General features: G+C 33.7%; 1 protein-coding gene across 1 annotated transcript; it reads left to right on the forward strand.

The window, feature by feature from the left end:
* Positions 1–12114: 12114 nt before the first annotated feature.
* On the forward strand, positions 12115–15450 carry LOC110104119 (rust resistance kinase Lr10-like). Its single transcript, XM_020833092.2, is given in 2 exon segments — positions 12115–12709; positions 13557–15450. A coding segment is annotated over 1 exon segment (1056 nt). The 5' UTR covers positions 12115–12709; positions 13557–13645; the 3' UTR covers positions 14702–15450.
* Positions 15451–15996: the final 546 nt, after the last annotated feature.

Below are 15996 nucleotides of genomic sequence, written 5' to 3' on the forward strand. Positions count from 1 at the left end.
TTATTCCTAACCACCACACTAGAATCATTCATCTTATTCATAAAGACCCACTTGATTCTAACTACACTTTGTCCCTTAGGTCTTTCTACAAGCTCCCAAACATCATTCCTAACAAATTAGTTTAACTCCTCCTGCATGGATAAGATCAAAAATTCATCAGAAAGGGTTTGATTGATATTGGTGGGTTCAATCGTTGAGATGAAGGCAGAGTGGTTCACTTCCTTCCTAAGTCCATGCTTAGTCCTAACACCTTCAGAAGGGTCTCCTAAGATCATTTCTTTGGGGTGACTCGAAGAGTATCTCCAATCTTTAGGAAAAGTGTGTGTAGGTTCAACCCTTTCTTTCAGATCTATATCTTCTACTCCTTGGGTAATCTCTCCTACTCCTTCAGTATTTTAGGGCTCTACCCTCTTCTCCAAATTTTTAACTCTAGTGATAATCTCTCCAACATCATCACCATCCTCAACTATAGGCTTCCTAGGATCAGATTCATTAAAACTACATGAGTAGTCTCCTCCACCACCAATGTCCTGTTATTAAACACCCTAAAGGACTTCCCAATACTATAATATCCTAAGAACACTCCTTCATCAGATTTTGGGTCAAATTTTCCAAAGTGAGACTTCCCATTTTTGTGAATGAAAATCTTACAACCAAAGACATGGAGGTAGGAAAGATTGGGTGTTCTACCCTTAAGGATCTCATAAGGTGTCTTATATAGTTTGGCTCTAACATTCACCCTATTCAACACATAACAAGCTGTGTTGACCGCTTCAGCCCAAAAGTATTTTGGAAGTGAATACTCAATAAGTGTGGCTCTAGCGGCTTCCATTAAAGTCGGGTTCTTTCTTTCAGCTATCCCATTTTACTGAGGGGTTTTAGGAGCTGAGAAGTTATGGCTAATCCCCTTATCCTCACAAAAGTCTCCAAATCTCTGAGTTTCAAACTCTCCCCCATGGTCACTATGGATGGTCAAAATCTTACAACCTAGCTTTTTTTGAATCCAGGTGAAGAAGGCTTTAAACTCATCAAAAGACTCATTATTATGTGACAGAAATCTAATCAAAGTAAACCTTGAGTAGTCATCGACAATCACGAAACCATATAACTTTTTCTCCTAAGCTGGCAGTGCTAATGGGTCCAAACAAATCCATGTGAAGGACTTCTAAAGTTCTAGAGGTGATAATGTCCTTAATGGATTGAAATGTGTAGTGGACTTGCTTTCCTAATTGGCAGGCATTATAAAGGAGGTCTTTTAAAATTTTAAGCTTGGGAACACCTCTAACTAGGTTTTTCTGGGTCACTTACCTAGGGTTTTCATACTGCCATGACATAATCTCCTGTTCCACAACCATGAATCATCAATAACACTTTTTAAGCAAAATGAAGCAGCACATTCAATATTATTTATATAAAGCATGTAAACATTGTTGATCCACTTTCCCTACAAAATAGTGATATTATTTAAGCTTATGATGCAAGTGTTTGCCAAAGATTTTATGATGAAGCCTTTATCGCATAGCTGACTAATGCTGAGCAAGTTGTGCGTTAGTTCATCTACAAGCAAAATATTTTCAATCAAAAAGTTTTTGGAATTTCCAATTATACCTGAGCCCACCACCTTCTTGGTGGTGTTGTCTCCATGAGCAACCTTTCCTTCTATCCTGATCTCCAGCAAAATAAATTTATTGGCATCGCCAATCATATGTCAAGAGAATCCTCTGTCCAAGTACCATATGCTCTCACAAGGCCTTTTGTGAGAGTTTGCCTACAAAAATCATCAAATGTCAGATTTAGGAACGCAAATAGGTTTGGGTCTCTTCTTATGGAAAGTAGAATGCAATGCATGCTGTGAATCATGCAATTAGGGTTTCTAAACCCAATGTGAACTACGGTGAATGGTGCATGTGTGTTCTATGTGTCCTAGCATGCCACATGATAAACATCTAATGCTAGGAAAAGGATGTACTAATCTACTCATGTGGTGATTTTTCTTTTTAAAGTTATGTGATGCATGTAATGGTTTATTTTCAGAAGCTTTGAGATTTGCTAACTCTTTTTCTTACTCAACATGGGATGTCTTTAAAGAATCATGTGCATCAGATAATTCATTATGTTTTTTGTTTAATGTATCAAACTCATCAAGTAAAGACATGTGAATGCTATCAATTTAGAGGTGATCTTTACTCAAAATTTCATGCTCTTTTTGTAAATTCAAAAACTCTAATTTCAAACTAGCATGAGTTTTCTTAAGTTTTCTATATGATGCATGAATTTTCTCATATATTTCAAGTAATTGGTTATAGGTTGGTTCGCATACCTCTTCTTGGTCACATTGACCAAGATGATCGTCTGCCATTAAGCACAAGTTTGTTGTCTCCTCTTCAGGTTCAGTCTCAGATGAGTATGATACATAATCCACCTAGAATGCCTTTGGAATCTGTTCTTTTTCTTCTTGAACTATGGGTTTCTCCTCATCCTTTTTCTTGCTTGGGTGAGACTTAAGTGCAGGGCAATCAGCTTTAACATGTCCTAGAATTCTCTATTCAAAACAAATCATATCATTAAAACTCTTAAAATTTTTATTTCCCTTACCTTTATTCTACTTTTGATGGTTCTTTTACTTCTTCCTTAGAAAGCTTTTAAATTTCTTTGTGATTAAGGCAACATTATCACTTTTGGACCCGGAAGAGTCAGTTTTCGAGTTATTGGCCTTTAATGCCTTAGTTTTATCTTTTTTTTCTCACCTGCATCAAGATTTCTTTGATTCACCCCTTGCTTATAAGAAATGAGTGATCCAATTAAGTTATCAATTGAATAAGTATTCAAATCTTTGGATTCAATAATTGCAGTGATTTTAGCATCAAAAGAGGAAGGCAAACATCTCAAAATTTTTATCACCTTTTTATAGTTAGTAAGTTCTCTTCCTATGGCATGCAAAGAAGTTATAATTTTAATAAACCTTGTATACTTTTAAGAAATTGATTCATGAGGTTTCATACAAAAAAGTTCATAATCATGCTGAAAGTTTGTTAGGGATGTTAAGCCCTATAGAACTGGCCCAAGCTAACCAAGAGGGGGGTGAATTGGTATTTTAAAAATTCTTTTTAACAAAAATGCAATCTCATAAACCAAAATCACACCACAAGAAAAATAAGTGCGGAAATTAAAATGCGGAAGCAAGAAACAAGAACACAGAATTTTATAGTGGTTCGGTCAACTCGACCTACGTCCACTCCCCGGAAGCGCCCTCCGAGTATTGCACTACAATCATGACTCTCCTTTAGCCCCCACAGCTAGGCGGAGAAACCCTTACATAGAAGTCCTTTTTGCCACCCCGGCAAGGCAGAGAATCTATCTCCTTTTGCTTCCTTTTGAAGCTGGAAGAGAACCACGATCAGTTGTTGAATCCTTACCTCTACCGACCCTTCCACAGACAAGAAACTCTAGACGAAGAAGAAGCAGAGCAATCCTTGAAGCAACTCTTGTGAATACCCTGACAAGCTCCCCCTCACAAGATCCTCTCTCTCTCTCTCTCTCTCTCTCTCTCTCTCTCTCTCTTTCTCTCCTCAAGGTCTTCTCAGGTCAAGGCAGTAACAAAAGATCTCTCAAAATGTTTGATCAATAGTCCTTATAAAGAAGAGCTCAAAATAGCTCATTAATTGCAAGTTGCCGACCTTATCATTCTGGCCGATTAGTACAAAGTTGTGAAGATCGGCCAGCACACCGTTCTGAAATTGAGCTAGATGATGGTAAAATTGGTCTATTCGTCCAGGCCAATCTCACAATCGTCCTAGCCGATCAGTTCAAATCAGTACAATATCGTCTAGTGCATCGCCCTGGATTGGTGCTGTCCGATCCATATCGGCTAGTGCATCGCCCTGAAATGTATCTGGCTGATCCATATCGTTTAGGTACGATTAAGGACTTTGAATATATCGTCCTGATCGATATTTCTATCGACCAAGATGATGTGATCGTATCAATCTGTCCTTAATTGATTCCTTGATTACTGGTTCAATTTAGGCATAATTGTGTATTATCATCAAGGCTGATACAAGATCATCCTGGCCAATTTCAAAAATTACAATATACCTAAATTGAATAAGGTGGCTATTTCTTTCTATTTTGAGCATATTGTTCTGGTCGATACAAGTATCATCCAGGACGATCTGCTAATGACGACTACCTTAATTAAGAATCATGAATAGAATCTCTGTTTTGAACTTGATCGTCCAGGCCAATAAAAACTATCGTCCTGGCCGATGTGAGCAAAAACAAAAAATTCTAAGTCTCTCAAGTGTGTGTGTAGAGTTACTTAGCATCAGTCTCTTTGAACATTACAAATTGACTCAAGAAGAGAAAAAGCTAAATACATACTGACTCAACCGTAACCTACGTAATCTTGAGCTAGCTCTGTTTTTCCGTTCGATCTTTGATTCCTGAAAATTTAGTAGTAAAATGCAGTCAAAGATAAGTAAGAGTATTTGCCAATCATCAAAACGTAGTCGATCACATGCAACAAAATATTCAATCGAGATTTCTTAACTTCATTAGTTCCTTCATAAGTAATACACAATTTATCCCAAATCTCTTTATCATTAGTGCAAAGAGAAACACACATGTAATCTTTAGATTTTAAAGCACAGAAAAAATAGTTCAAATATTTTACATTAAGTTGTACTTAATCCCTATCATAATAAGTCCATTCAGTAAAAGCTAGAGGAACATTAACGCCATTAAGTTTACTAGTTGGTAGTGTATAACCATCCTTAACAAGCATCCACATGCGTTAATCAATCCATTGTAAAAATATAGACATACGAGTTTTCCAAAAATCATAAAAAATATTATAAAACAAAGGTGGTTGGGTAAGAATACCCTTCCGCAGTATTATGATTATCAAAGTTATCCATGGATCAAAAATTTAAAAAGTTTTTAAACTTAATTTTATGAATCCCGCTCTGATACCACTTCAAAGTTTGTTAGGGATGTTAGGCCCTTATGAACTAGCCCAAAGCTAACCAAGAGAAGGGGTGAATTGATATTTTAAAATTCTTTCACAATCAAGACACAACAAACTAAAGTTCACCACAACAAATAGAGTGCAGAAATTAAATGCGAAAAAATAATAGTAAAAGCACAAAGAAATTTATAGTAGTTCAGTCAACTAGACCTACGTCCACTCCCCGGAGGCGGCCTCCGAGTATTACACTAAACTCAATGTCTCTCCTTTTGCCCCCACAGCAAGGCGGAGAAGCCTTTACAAATCACCCTTTCACCAACCCAGGTGAGGAAGAGAACCCAACTCCTTTTGCTTCCTCCTGAAGTAGGCAGAGAACCTTGATCGATTACTGAAGTAGACCTATCTCAACCTCCAAGGATAAGGGACTATGGTGGAAGAGGAAGAAGTGGAACAATGCTGGGAGCAACCCTTGTGAAACTCCCTCATAAGCTCCCCCTCACAAAATCCTCTCTCTCTCTCTCTCTCCCTCTCTCTCCCTCTCCTCTAGGCTCTCTCAGGTCAAGACAGAAGAAAAAGATATTCTAAAAGGTAGAACAAGAGCTCTTAAATAGAAGAGCTTCAGAATGGTTCATTAATTGCTACTTGACAACTTTATCATCATGTACGATCAGTGTAATTTAAGCCTAATCAGTCGGGATGATCTAAGATGATCAGAAGAAATTTGTTCATATCATTCGGGATGATAAAATATCATCCTGTAATATTAGTTCAAATAATAGATTATCGGCCAGACCATCGCTCTTAAAGGAGGTATGGACGATCAAAAAATAGCTTAATCATCCTGGCCGATATCACGATCGTCCTGGATAATTAGTTCAAAACTGAGGGAAATCATCCAGAATATCACTCTAAATAAGAGCTAGCCAATGTTGATCATCCAGGAGCAACTAAGGTTTTCTGAACTAATCATCCCGGCTGATCTTGCGATCATCCAAGATGATGTGATCGTATCAATCAAGCCTTAATTACTTTCCTTAATTACCTGATTAATTTAGGCATAATTATGTTGCATCGTCCAGGACGATGTAATGGATCGTCCAGGCTGGTGTCTAAAAATAAATAATACCTAAATAGATCTGGCAGCTTATTCTTTCTGATTTGAGCCTATCATTCTGACCGATATAAGGATCGTCCAAGATGATATGCTTAATGACGGCTACCTTAGCAAGGATGCCCTAATTAAGGTTTTTATTTTTAGGATGATCATCTTGGCTGATATGGTAATTATCCTACACGATGTACTCAAAATAGAGAACTCTAAGAAAAAATCTCCCAAGTGTGTGTGTGTGTGCAGGGTTACATAACATTAAGAACCACAACTTTTATAATATACTCAAGAAAGGGAAAAGTGTACAAACTGACTCAGACCTAGTCTACCCAATCTTGAGCTGGTTCCAATTGCAGTCTGATCTTGTGAACCTAAAATGTTGGTGAGCAAGGCAGTCGTAGGGAAACAGATGTGTTTGCTATTATCAAAATTTTAATCCTTGAGAACAAATTTACAATAATAAAAGTGGCAATCACTTAACAATTAAAATACACCTAAATCAATCTTTAACACATTAATACTTCAACACAAACATATAGTTCTCTTTTTAGCCTTAACAAATTTAAACATTTAGACAATCTCAACAAATAACCTAGTTCAGGATCTACCCTAGCCACACGATCTCTTACACACACTTTAGATAGTTTGCTAGGACAACCGGCTCTAGATCTAGGCTAGACTGGTGTTTACTTTTCTTACTGTGTACTGGGTTTTTGATATTTTATTACATGTTTTGATTGAAATTTCTCAGTGTGTCTATTTACATTTACTGCACTCTGTGGATTGATAATATATTTCGTGATTAGATTACCCTTAGGCTAGGAACGATATGGATGTTCACTAAGTTTTCTATAGGTGCTGCTTAGCCCCCAAATAAGATAAAAAGTGTGGCCAAGTATGTTTACTTCTTTTCTGCACATATATATAACACCTTAGGGGGATAGTCCTTTTTCATTTGAAAGTCCAAATTTCGATAATCTTCTTATACCCGAAGTGGAAATGATATCCTTCCCCTAGAGGGAAGAGTTCTCCTTTCCATTTAGGTAACTGGGTACAATAAATCTAAGGAGCCCGAAGGAGGGAAAACTGAAGAATCGAAGACAGAGTATCCCACTCAAAGTTACTTACGTATGTACTAGGATTTGAATCCCGGTTATTGTTAGTGGTACCCGACCACTTTAACTTCTATATTTCTAGGTTGTAATAAGCAAGATAGTTTGTTTATGGATTTTTATTAATTAGTTTTTTTATATTTAATCTGTTGACTAATTGTGTATAAGATTGTCTTCTTTTTCTAATTTTTTGGCATTTGTGTGCCGCTTTGTATTTAGCCTGGATACATGAGGCTCATAAGGGTTTGAAAATTCTTCTACTCATAATCAAAATTTAAAATTTTTGAAGCTAAGTAATATAGAAATATATTAATATAGAGAATAAGCCAGGGATCGCCCTCACGCATGCATATTAATGCATCTCATTTTCTTGTTCTAAGATACTTCCCCTCTTGCAGGTAGAGTTTAAATAATCTAATCTATAAGGGTAAGATGTTGAACCTAGGAAAGCCTAGTCTTCTAAAAAATTAATTTAATGCCTTTTTAAAATTTTAAGCATTCATGATTTGAGTATTTTTACCAGCATGCATTGCAATAGAAACACATTTAGAAGAGTCTAAAATTTAATTGGTCTGTCTTTAGCATTTTCACCTAACATAAGTCAAGGGACCACTTAGGATAATCTCTAGATGTCTGCCCTATTCTCAAAACTTTAATAAATATTTCCCTACCACTCTTTCATAAAATGACTAGACTCATGTATTTAAAATTGATTAGGTGGTTAGTTGGCTCCCCAATCCAACCCGGGGTAAGTTCAGATTCTGTACTGTATTAGTTAGGTGGTCTAGTGTCCAAATTTAGAATTAGAATTCAGGGTGGATTTTGAATAATAAGACCTCAATCTCCAGGAATATAATCCCAAACTTCTAATAAAATGATCAACTCAAACTAAATTTCTCTTTCAATTTGAAACTTAAAGCCCAACACTTAGATTAAGTTGGGATACTTTTTCCCCTACCCTTCTTCCTTTGACCCCAAGAATAAGTGTTCAATCTTTCCCCATTTTCCATTGATATTCCAAAATTCACTTCCTTTGATATCAATCCTAGAAAATAATAAAACAAAAATTGTAATTATTTTTAATAGAGAGTATTCGTAGGAAATTTTGATTTCCTATGATGTAATTAACTACAAGGGCTTGTGCTCATTGAAGATTTAGAACCCACATCCACCCTTTTTCAAAATAAAATTTTAAAATCTAAAACTAATATTTTTTGGGAAGATCAAGTCGATAATGATCATTATCATCATGTCCCATTGATTTATAATAAATGATATTTTTCTCTTTGGAGAGATACATCATTTGTTATTGTGATATGGATTATGAAATTAATGATCTCCCATCCAGATTGTAGTGGTTGAATATTGACATAATATCATTTCGATCCTTCAGAATTGTATGCGACTCTTACTTGGATTTAATCACTATAGTCAGAATGGCAACTTTTAGTTTCATCATTTGAACCCATTAGCAAATGATATCTTTGCCTTAAGGGACAATATATTATTTATAATGAGATGTTCAATTTTGATACTGTAGATTCAATATCAAATTCCCCAAATAAGATTAAAACTTTCTAAACCCTTCTTTTTGAAACTCCCACCAACAAATAAAAAAAAGACCATTCTTAGTTAATTTTTCTTTTAGTTCTGAATAGTAAAAGGGATATTGAAACTTGACCCAATCTTAGACACACATGGCCTTTTATCTATTATCACTAAATTCTATTTCTCATCCTCCCTAGTAGAGAGTACAATGGGCAAGGGGGAAACATCATCATGCCTCCATATTAAGTATGGGGGAGTCGGCCCCCGACCCTACAACAATCTCTACTGAGGAGACATCCTTTTTTGACCTGGCAGATAGGTCAACTAATTCAGCTCCATTCACTAACAGCTTAAGAGTTCAGAATCCCATCATTCCAAACTAAATTGAATTACCGTAAATGAGTTCTTCTACATTCATATCTCTATCTTGTGAGAAGATAAGTTTACCAATCACTTGAAATTTTTTCTATAATTAAAAGAGAGATGAATTTGAATTAGTTAATTGTTGAAACATAATTTTAAAGAAGCTAATGATTTTGATTCTTATCATATTTATTAAGTCATGAAAAACATAACCTAACATATCGTCATAATGTAAAAAAATCATTTGTAATTTTGTGAAAATAAGATTTCATTGTGTCTGTTAAGCTACAAAAACATTTGGGTAATTTATAGTAATGAAGTCTAAGAGTTATTTTCATCTTCTTTATTGTTTTTAGAGAGAATTCAAATTTTTAAATTTGATTATTTTTCATTTAAATCATAGAACTTAACATGTTGGGCTTTCACCCAACATAAGGTTTATGAAATTGATATGGAAAATCAAGGGGAATTGGCATAACTCTTTTATTTCACTAATTGACTTGGGGTGATATGTTAAAGCTTGTTTTTATTGAACATTCCCTCACGCACCTCTCTCGTAATTTTTTATATGTTGGTTTTTCTTATCAAAGAAAGAAATGGGTAGAGGGACCAAAATATGGAATGTTGTTTTAAATACAGATGTAATGAGATTTCTATCAATATTAAAGATGGAGAGAGAGAGTTAACTCCCCAATAGAGAAGCCAAAAAATTATTTTTATTGTGAAGCGCGCAAATCAATTACAATTATATTTTTAGGAAAATTTGAATATAAATTTTTGAATTTTTAGTTTTGATGTTAAACACACCATTATGAATAATATATCATATCAAGAGGGGAAAATATCATTCTTAAATGAGCTTAGATTACAAAACTATAAGATTTATGAAAGAACTACTTATGACCCTTAATATCAAAATATTATACGATCATATATTTAGCTATAATAATCTGGATGTACTATCATTAATTTCATATTCAAATGCATGTTAATAAATGATATATCTGCCCAGAGAAACAAAATATCATTTTTTATCCACAGTTTAAATGTAAAGATAATGAGGTTCCTTTATTTTAATTTTCCCAAAATAATAATTTTCCCCCATCCTAATTAAAAGCTAACTAGGACAGGGTTTATTTTAATAAATGATATCTCCTATGAAGTAAAATCCTTCGTAGTTAACTATATCATATGAAGTTTTTGGTTTCATATCAATACTCATGATTAAAATAGTGGCATAAATTATCTTTTGGATTTTTTAGGAGTTATTTGAAAGGAAATATATGAGAATTTTAATAGAATTGGATCAATTTTTTAGCACTTATTTTTGGAGTCCAAAGAATGAAGGGTTGGGAGCACTTTGAGATTCTAAAAATAATTTAGAAGCACCCTAACCTACCCTATATTGGGCATTAAATTTTGGAGGGGAGAAAATTTTTGTTTGAGTTGATATTTTATTAGAAATTTAGGATTAAACTTTTCAAAATTATGGACTTATGATTTTAGGTCTACCCCAGATCCTAAATCTAATTTGGGTGCTAAACAATAATTACATGGCTCTAACTAATGACAAGAAAATCTGGGCTTACTCGACCTGGATTTAAGAGCTAAACAATAAATCTAATTTGGATGCTAAACAATAATGACATGATTCTAACTAAAGAAATGCAAAACTTGGCTTGCCTCATCCTTGATTGGAGAGCTAACTAAATCACCTATGCACTTTAAAACCATCAATCTAATCTATTGATAGATGGGACGGCTTTCATTTATGTTTTGGAAAAATTGGGGCCGACATCTAGAGAAGATCCTAAGTGGCCCTTTCACTTATATATAGTAAAGATGCTCAATGCAATTGAAATTTTATTAATTTTTAATTAGTTTCTAAAGTAATCCATGCTGATTGACTTATATGCAAAAATTGTATGATGAACTTTAAGAATTAGGAATAAAAATAGGTTTTTTTCCAAGTGATGTACAACATCCCCTAGACAGATCTACATCTTAGTAGGTCAGGTGGTTTGCCATGGCCCATAGATGGGGAGGTGCATAGTAAGGAGAGAAGGTAAATATGAATGCATAAAAAACCCTAGCGTGCCTGGGCTTATTTCTTAAGAGTGTTTATTTTTCTATGTGATCTTGATATTTTCCTTATTAAATTACAAGTAGAAGAATTTTTTCATTCTCCTTAAGAGCCAGAGACATTTTAGGCTAAAATAAATTCGACAAGCATATAAGAAACCTAGAAAAGCAGTCAATTTTTAATACACAAAAAAATTAAAATAAATAATCAATTATAAAATATCAAATGAATGTAAAAGTTCATGGGGCAAATGCCACTTAATTACAAGCATGCAAAATTTAAAAGTGGCTGGTCTCCACCAATAACATCCTAGATTATTGTCCTACAGAACAATGCAAGTACTTTTTTTGTCTACACCCTAAATCTAGTAGAAAAACAACTTGAAAGGCGATGTCATGATCTAAGCTTCCCGTATTTTTTCCTTATTCGGGTGTGGAGGCTTCTACATCTTGGTATAAATAATTGGGTGGTTGTAAAATCTGATGAAAAGTTTGCACTAGTTATTGAATTAAATTTTCTTTTAATAAAATTTATATTTTTTATTTTTTTTATTTAAATATTTAATTTCACTGACTTTTTAACTGATCCCCATTTTTTTTTTATTTTTTGTATACTTCTGAGGCCGCAAAGTTTGATCCCCAGTTTGAATTAAATTTGCTATGCGTGTGGATTCACTGAAAAGGGTTCTTCTAACTACATCATTCCATGTGTTATATTGAAGATAAGACCTGTAGCAAACAAACAAATATACATAAAAATTGTAAATATGGTTGAATATGTACAATTAACCATCAATTGCCACCTTAGTCCAAATTTCTATGTAACTTAGCAAAATAGAGCAAACAATGAGTTCATTGAATTCCGCATCACTGAAGAATATTTTGGAGAATTGAACATCAAAATTAAATTGAAAGCAAAAATAATCGAGATTTTTCATCACTTGACTTGACTTGGTGAACATTAATTGGGTCTAAGTCTTGCTAGTCGTTATTTCCATTATCCAAATAAGCTGGACTTTTCAAAAACAGCTACCCTGTTCCATAAACGCGGTGATAAGTTGTTTGCTTAATACACTTGACCAGTATAGTCTTTTCGGTGGAATAGTCAAGTATAGAAGCTGTAATTAATGAATTAAATGCTGTTTAAAAACTGTATTTGCAAGATGGGCTTTGTTGCTATTCCCAATTCACCCTTTTTGCAATGCCTTGGTGCCATCTTCTCCTACTTGGGATCTTCCCAGTAGCCTATGCCCTCTCGAATGACTGCCCATCCTGATGCTGGTGAAGATGAGAGAATAGATATACTTCCTCCTTCATGCCCAGTAATATATACCGGTGAAGTTCTTTCTGATGCTACTGGTCAATCGATACAAACTATAGCGCAGAAGAGCCTGCAATGACAAACTGCTTCTTTGCATGTGAACGTAGATGAGAATATTCGGGCCTGTTATTCATGTTCAATTAAAGGAAAAAAACGTGGATATAATATCATAAGGGATAAAAAATTTTGTTTTTCCAAAGATTTTCATCGTGAGTTTCTATCCATCTGATGCTTCTTTCTGAAATCTTTTCTTTTCTGTTCTTTTTGTAAGGAATTAATATTACAAACTTCATGTTTTTTTTAGCAACCACATATCCTATTTTTAGTTTAATGATAAAAGTTTTAGAGATAGATAAAAGAGCAATCATTTTTCCAAGACTTGTACTTCTAACAATAAGAAATCTCTCTCTCTTTCTATTCTCTTATTTCTTGATCTTCTTGTTATTAGTGATATTTTTTGTATTGTTACGAACATATTTGATTCCAATACTTTCAAAAATTCCATCAGCCACACCGAAAAAATCATCAGCAACCCTAAATCTTCTCAATAAATAAATATTTGGCTTCCAAACAGAACCTCATCAAACTTCATATCCGGTATAGAAATTTGATTTTAACATAATAAAGCTTTCAAGGAAAAGGTAATTATCAATGAATTAAAGTTGGTCGACTACATGGCGAAATTTCAAATACAATGAAATAGATTTAGGAGGTTAGGTCAGAGATATTTTCAGGGAAATATTTTCTTTTCTGTAATAGCAAAGAAAATAAAGTTTTAAGCATGTATTATTATTCTTTCCTTCAAATTTATGTTGACTTTTATTAATTGTGGCTTAACGAACTAATTTTTTGTCCATACATATTTTTCCCAGGTTCACATCTTATTGTTGAAGGTAAATGGAGCAATCTCACCATTTATTTTTAGTTTTCCACGAACTTCCAACTTGAATTTCTTTTAAAAGAGTTCATTGCATGAAATTTGGTAAAATTTATCGATAGTGGTTCTTATAAATAGAAAAGTTTCATTAGTAATTGTTAAAATTTTCTTTCTTGCAGGCGCTGCCATTGGCACATCTCTTGTGATTTTTTTTATTGCAGCTCTTGTGGTTCTCTACTTTTTCAAAAAATATAGCAATGAAAAACAGATGCACAGAAAAGTGGAAAAGTTACTTGCAATCTACAAATCCACAACACTAACTCGATACAATTTCTCTAATATTAAAAAAATAACAAAGAAGTTTAAGCATAAGCTGGGTCAAGGAGGATTTGGAAGTGTCTACAAAGGTGAGCTGACTAATGGAATTCCTGTAGCAGTTAAGTTTCTAGAAGCATCAAAATCCAATGGAGATGATTTTGTCAACGAAGTTGCCACTATAGGAAAAATTCACCATGTCAATGTAGTTCGCCTCTTGGGATTTTTTTCAGATGGAACTAACAGAGCACTAGTGTATGAGTTCATGCCAAATAATTCTTTGGAAAAGTTTATTTTCTTTGGGGAATCCAAAAAGAGACATGAATTTTTCAAAATATAGAAGTTGCATGAGAACTCAATTGGCATTGCCCGAGGAATCAATTATTTGCACCAAGGATGCAATCAAAGAATTATTCACTTTGACATAAAACCCCATAATATTTTGTTAGATTATGACTTCAATCCAAAAATTTTAGATTTCGGCTTGGCCAAGCTATGCTCCAGAGATCAAAGCATTGTGACAATAAGCGCTGCAAGAGGCACTATGGGATACATAGCACCAGAGGTCTACTCTAGAAACTTTAGACCTGTCTCTCATAAATATGATGTATATAGTTATGGAATGCTTATACTAGAAATGATCGGAAGGAGGAAAAATATTGATCCTACAATTGAGAACCTTAGTGAAATTTACTTTCACGGGTGGATATATGACAAGTTGGTCCATAGTAACAGCCTAGGATTAGCCATGGAAATAGAGGGAAATGAAGAAATTATGAGAAGGCTTGCCATAATAGCACTTTGGTGCATACAATGGAATCCAGTAGACTGTCCTTCAATTAGTAAAGTTGTTCAATTGCTCACAGCAAACTTTCAGAGCTTGGATATGCCCCCGGCACCATTTGTTCCTTCTTCTAATCAACCTGGCAATGTTAATGTCCCAAGCAAACATGAAGAAATTTTGGAGGTCTGCATCTTAACCAATCATGAGGAAATTTTGGAGGACTGATTAAGTACTTCATATTTTGGTCTACTGAATCTTTATGTGTTGTTATTATAATAATTTGTTTATAAAAGGTATTTTAAACATTTTATTTGGATGAAGAATTTTATGTAGATTTTCTCTTAAATTTCTTATTGATGATATTAATTAAGTAATTGATCTTGGTTATTTTATTTAGATAACTTTAAGGAACTCAGAGATAGAATGTGTTCGCCACATGTGCTTATGAAGTGATACACTTGCATTAATGAAAACAAATATTTGCTAGGTTCTATAATATTTAAATTAAGTTGTTGAAAGGTTTTTTGGATGCAAGTATCTAATGCTTGAGCTGCTAAAATTAAAACACTTTGGGTTTGTTTGGAACTACAGCAGCATTTTATAAAGGTTGTTGCAGGAGAATTATTTTTTTTTTTTAAGTTGTTGTAAAAAGAAGCTTCCTCACATACAAATTTATTAAGATAAAAAAAAACATAGTAGACAAACAAAAATTCTTACTACATTCTAAGAAAGCAAAGCAATAAGAAAGTTGTCAAAAACAGACACTTGGTATTTATTTTGAAGAGCTTTTTAATTGGATTAATGTAAGGCCATATGTGAGCTAAGTCAGCTCGAGCACAACTCGCTAACGAGCATACGAGTTGAGTTTATTGAGCCATGAGTAAGAGTTTAAGCCTATACTTGAGTTCATATATTGAATGAGCTCTAGTTCGAGCTCCAGCTCAGCCTGGCTAGACTCATAAGCTCGTTGAGCGGCTCAATTAACTTAAGATGTATTTAAAACAAATTTAGATTAACATTATATAATATATTTTAATGATTTTTAAATTAATTCTATATTAAAAATAAATCTTTAAGAATTTTTTTTTAACTATAAAATCGATCAAGCTCAACAATCGAGTCAAGCTTGAGCTTTTTAAACAAGCTCCTGCAGTTGAGAAGATATGGAGCCTATATCTTTTTTTAACGACCCAAGCTTGAGCTCAGTAAGAACTAAATAAGTTAATCTCAATTAAGCTAATGCTCAGCTCGACTTGACTCGTTTACACCCTTAAGTTTGTGGTAAGAAAATAAATGCAATAAGTATAAAAGGATATAGAGAAAGGGCTCAATCAATTAAATATGCATAACATTCTTCAATTCCTTATTTATGTGATCGCTAAATCATCTAATTTCTTGTTTCAATATAAATTTCATCAAAGATGTATTATAATAACAATAAATTTATTTACAATTAATTATCATTGTTATTTTGAAACTAGTAAGCATCTTATTCTGATTATTCTATGTGGAGAATAAAA

This window comes from Dendrobium catenatum, unplaced genomic scaffold (genome assembly GCF_001605985.2).
Source record: "Dendrobium catenatum unplaced genomic scaffold, ASM160598v2 fragScaff_scaffold_166, whole genome shotgun sequence".
Taxonomy (NCBI): Eukaryota; Viridiplantae; Streptophyta; class Magnoliopsida; order Asparagales; family Orchidaceae; genus Dendrobium; species Dendrobium catenatum.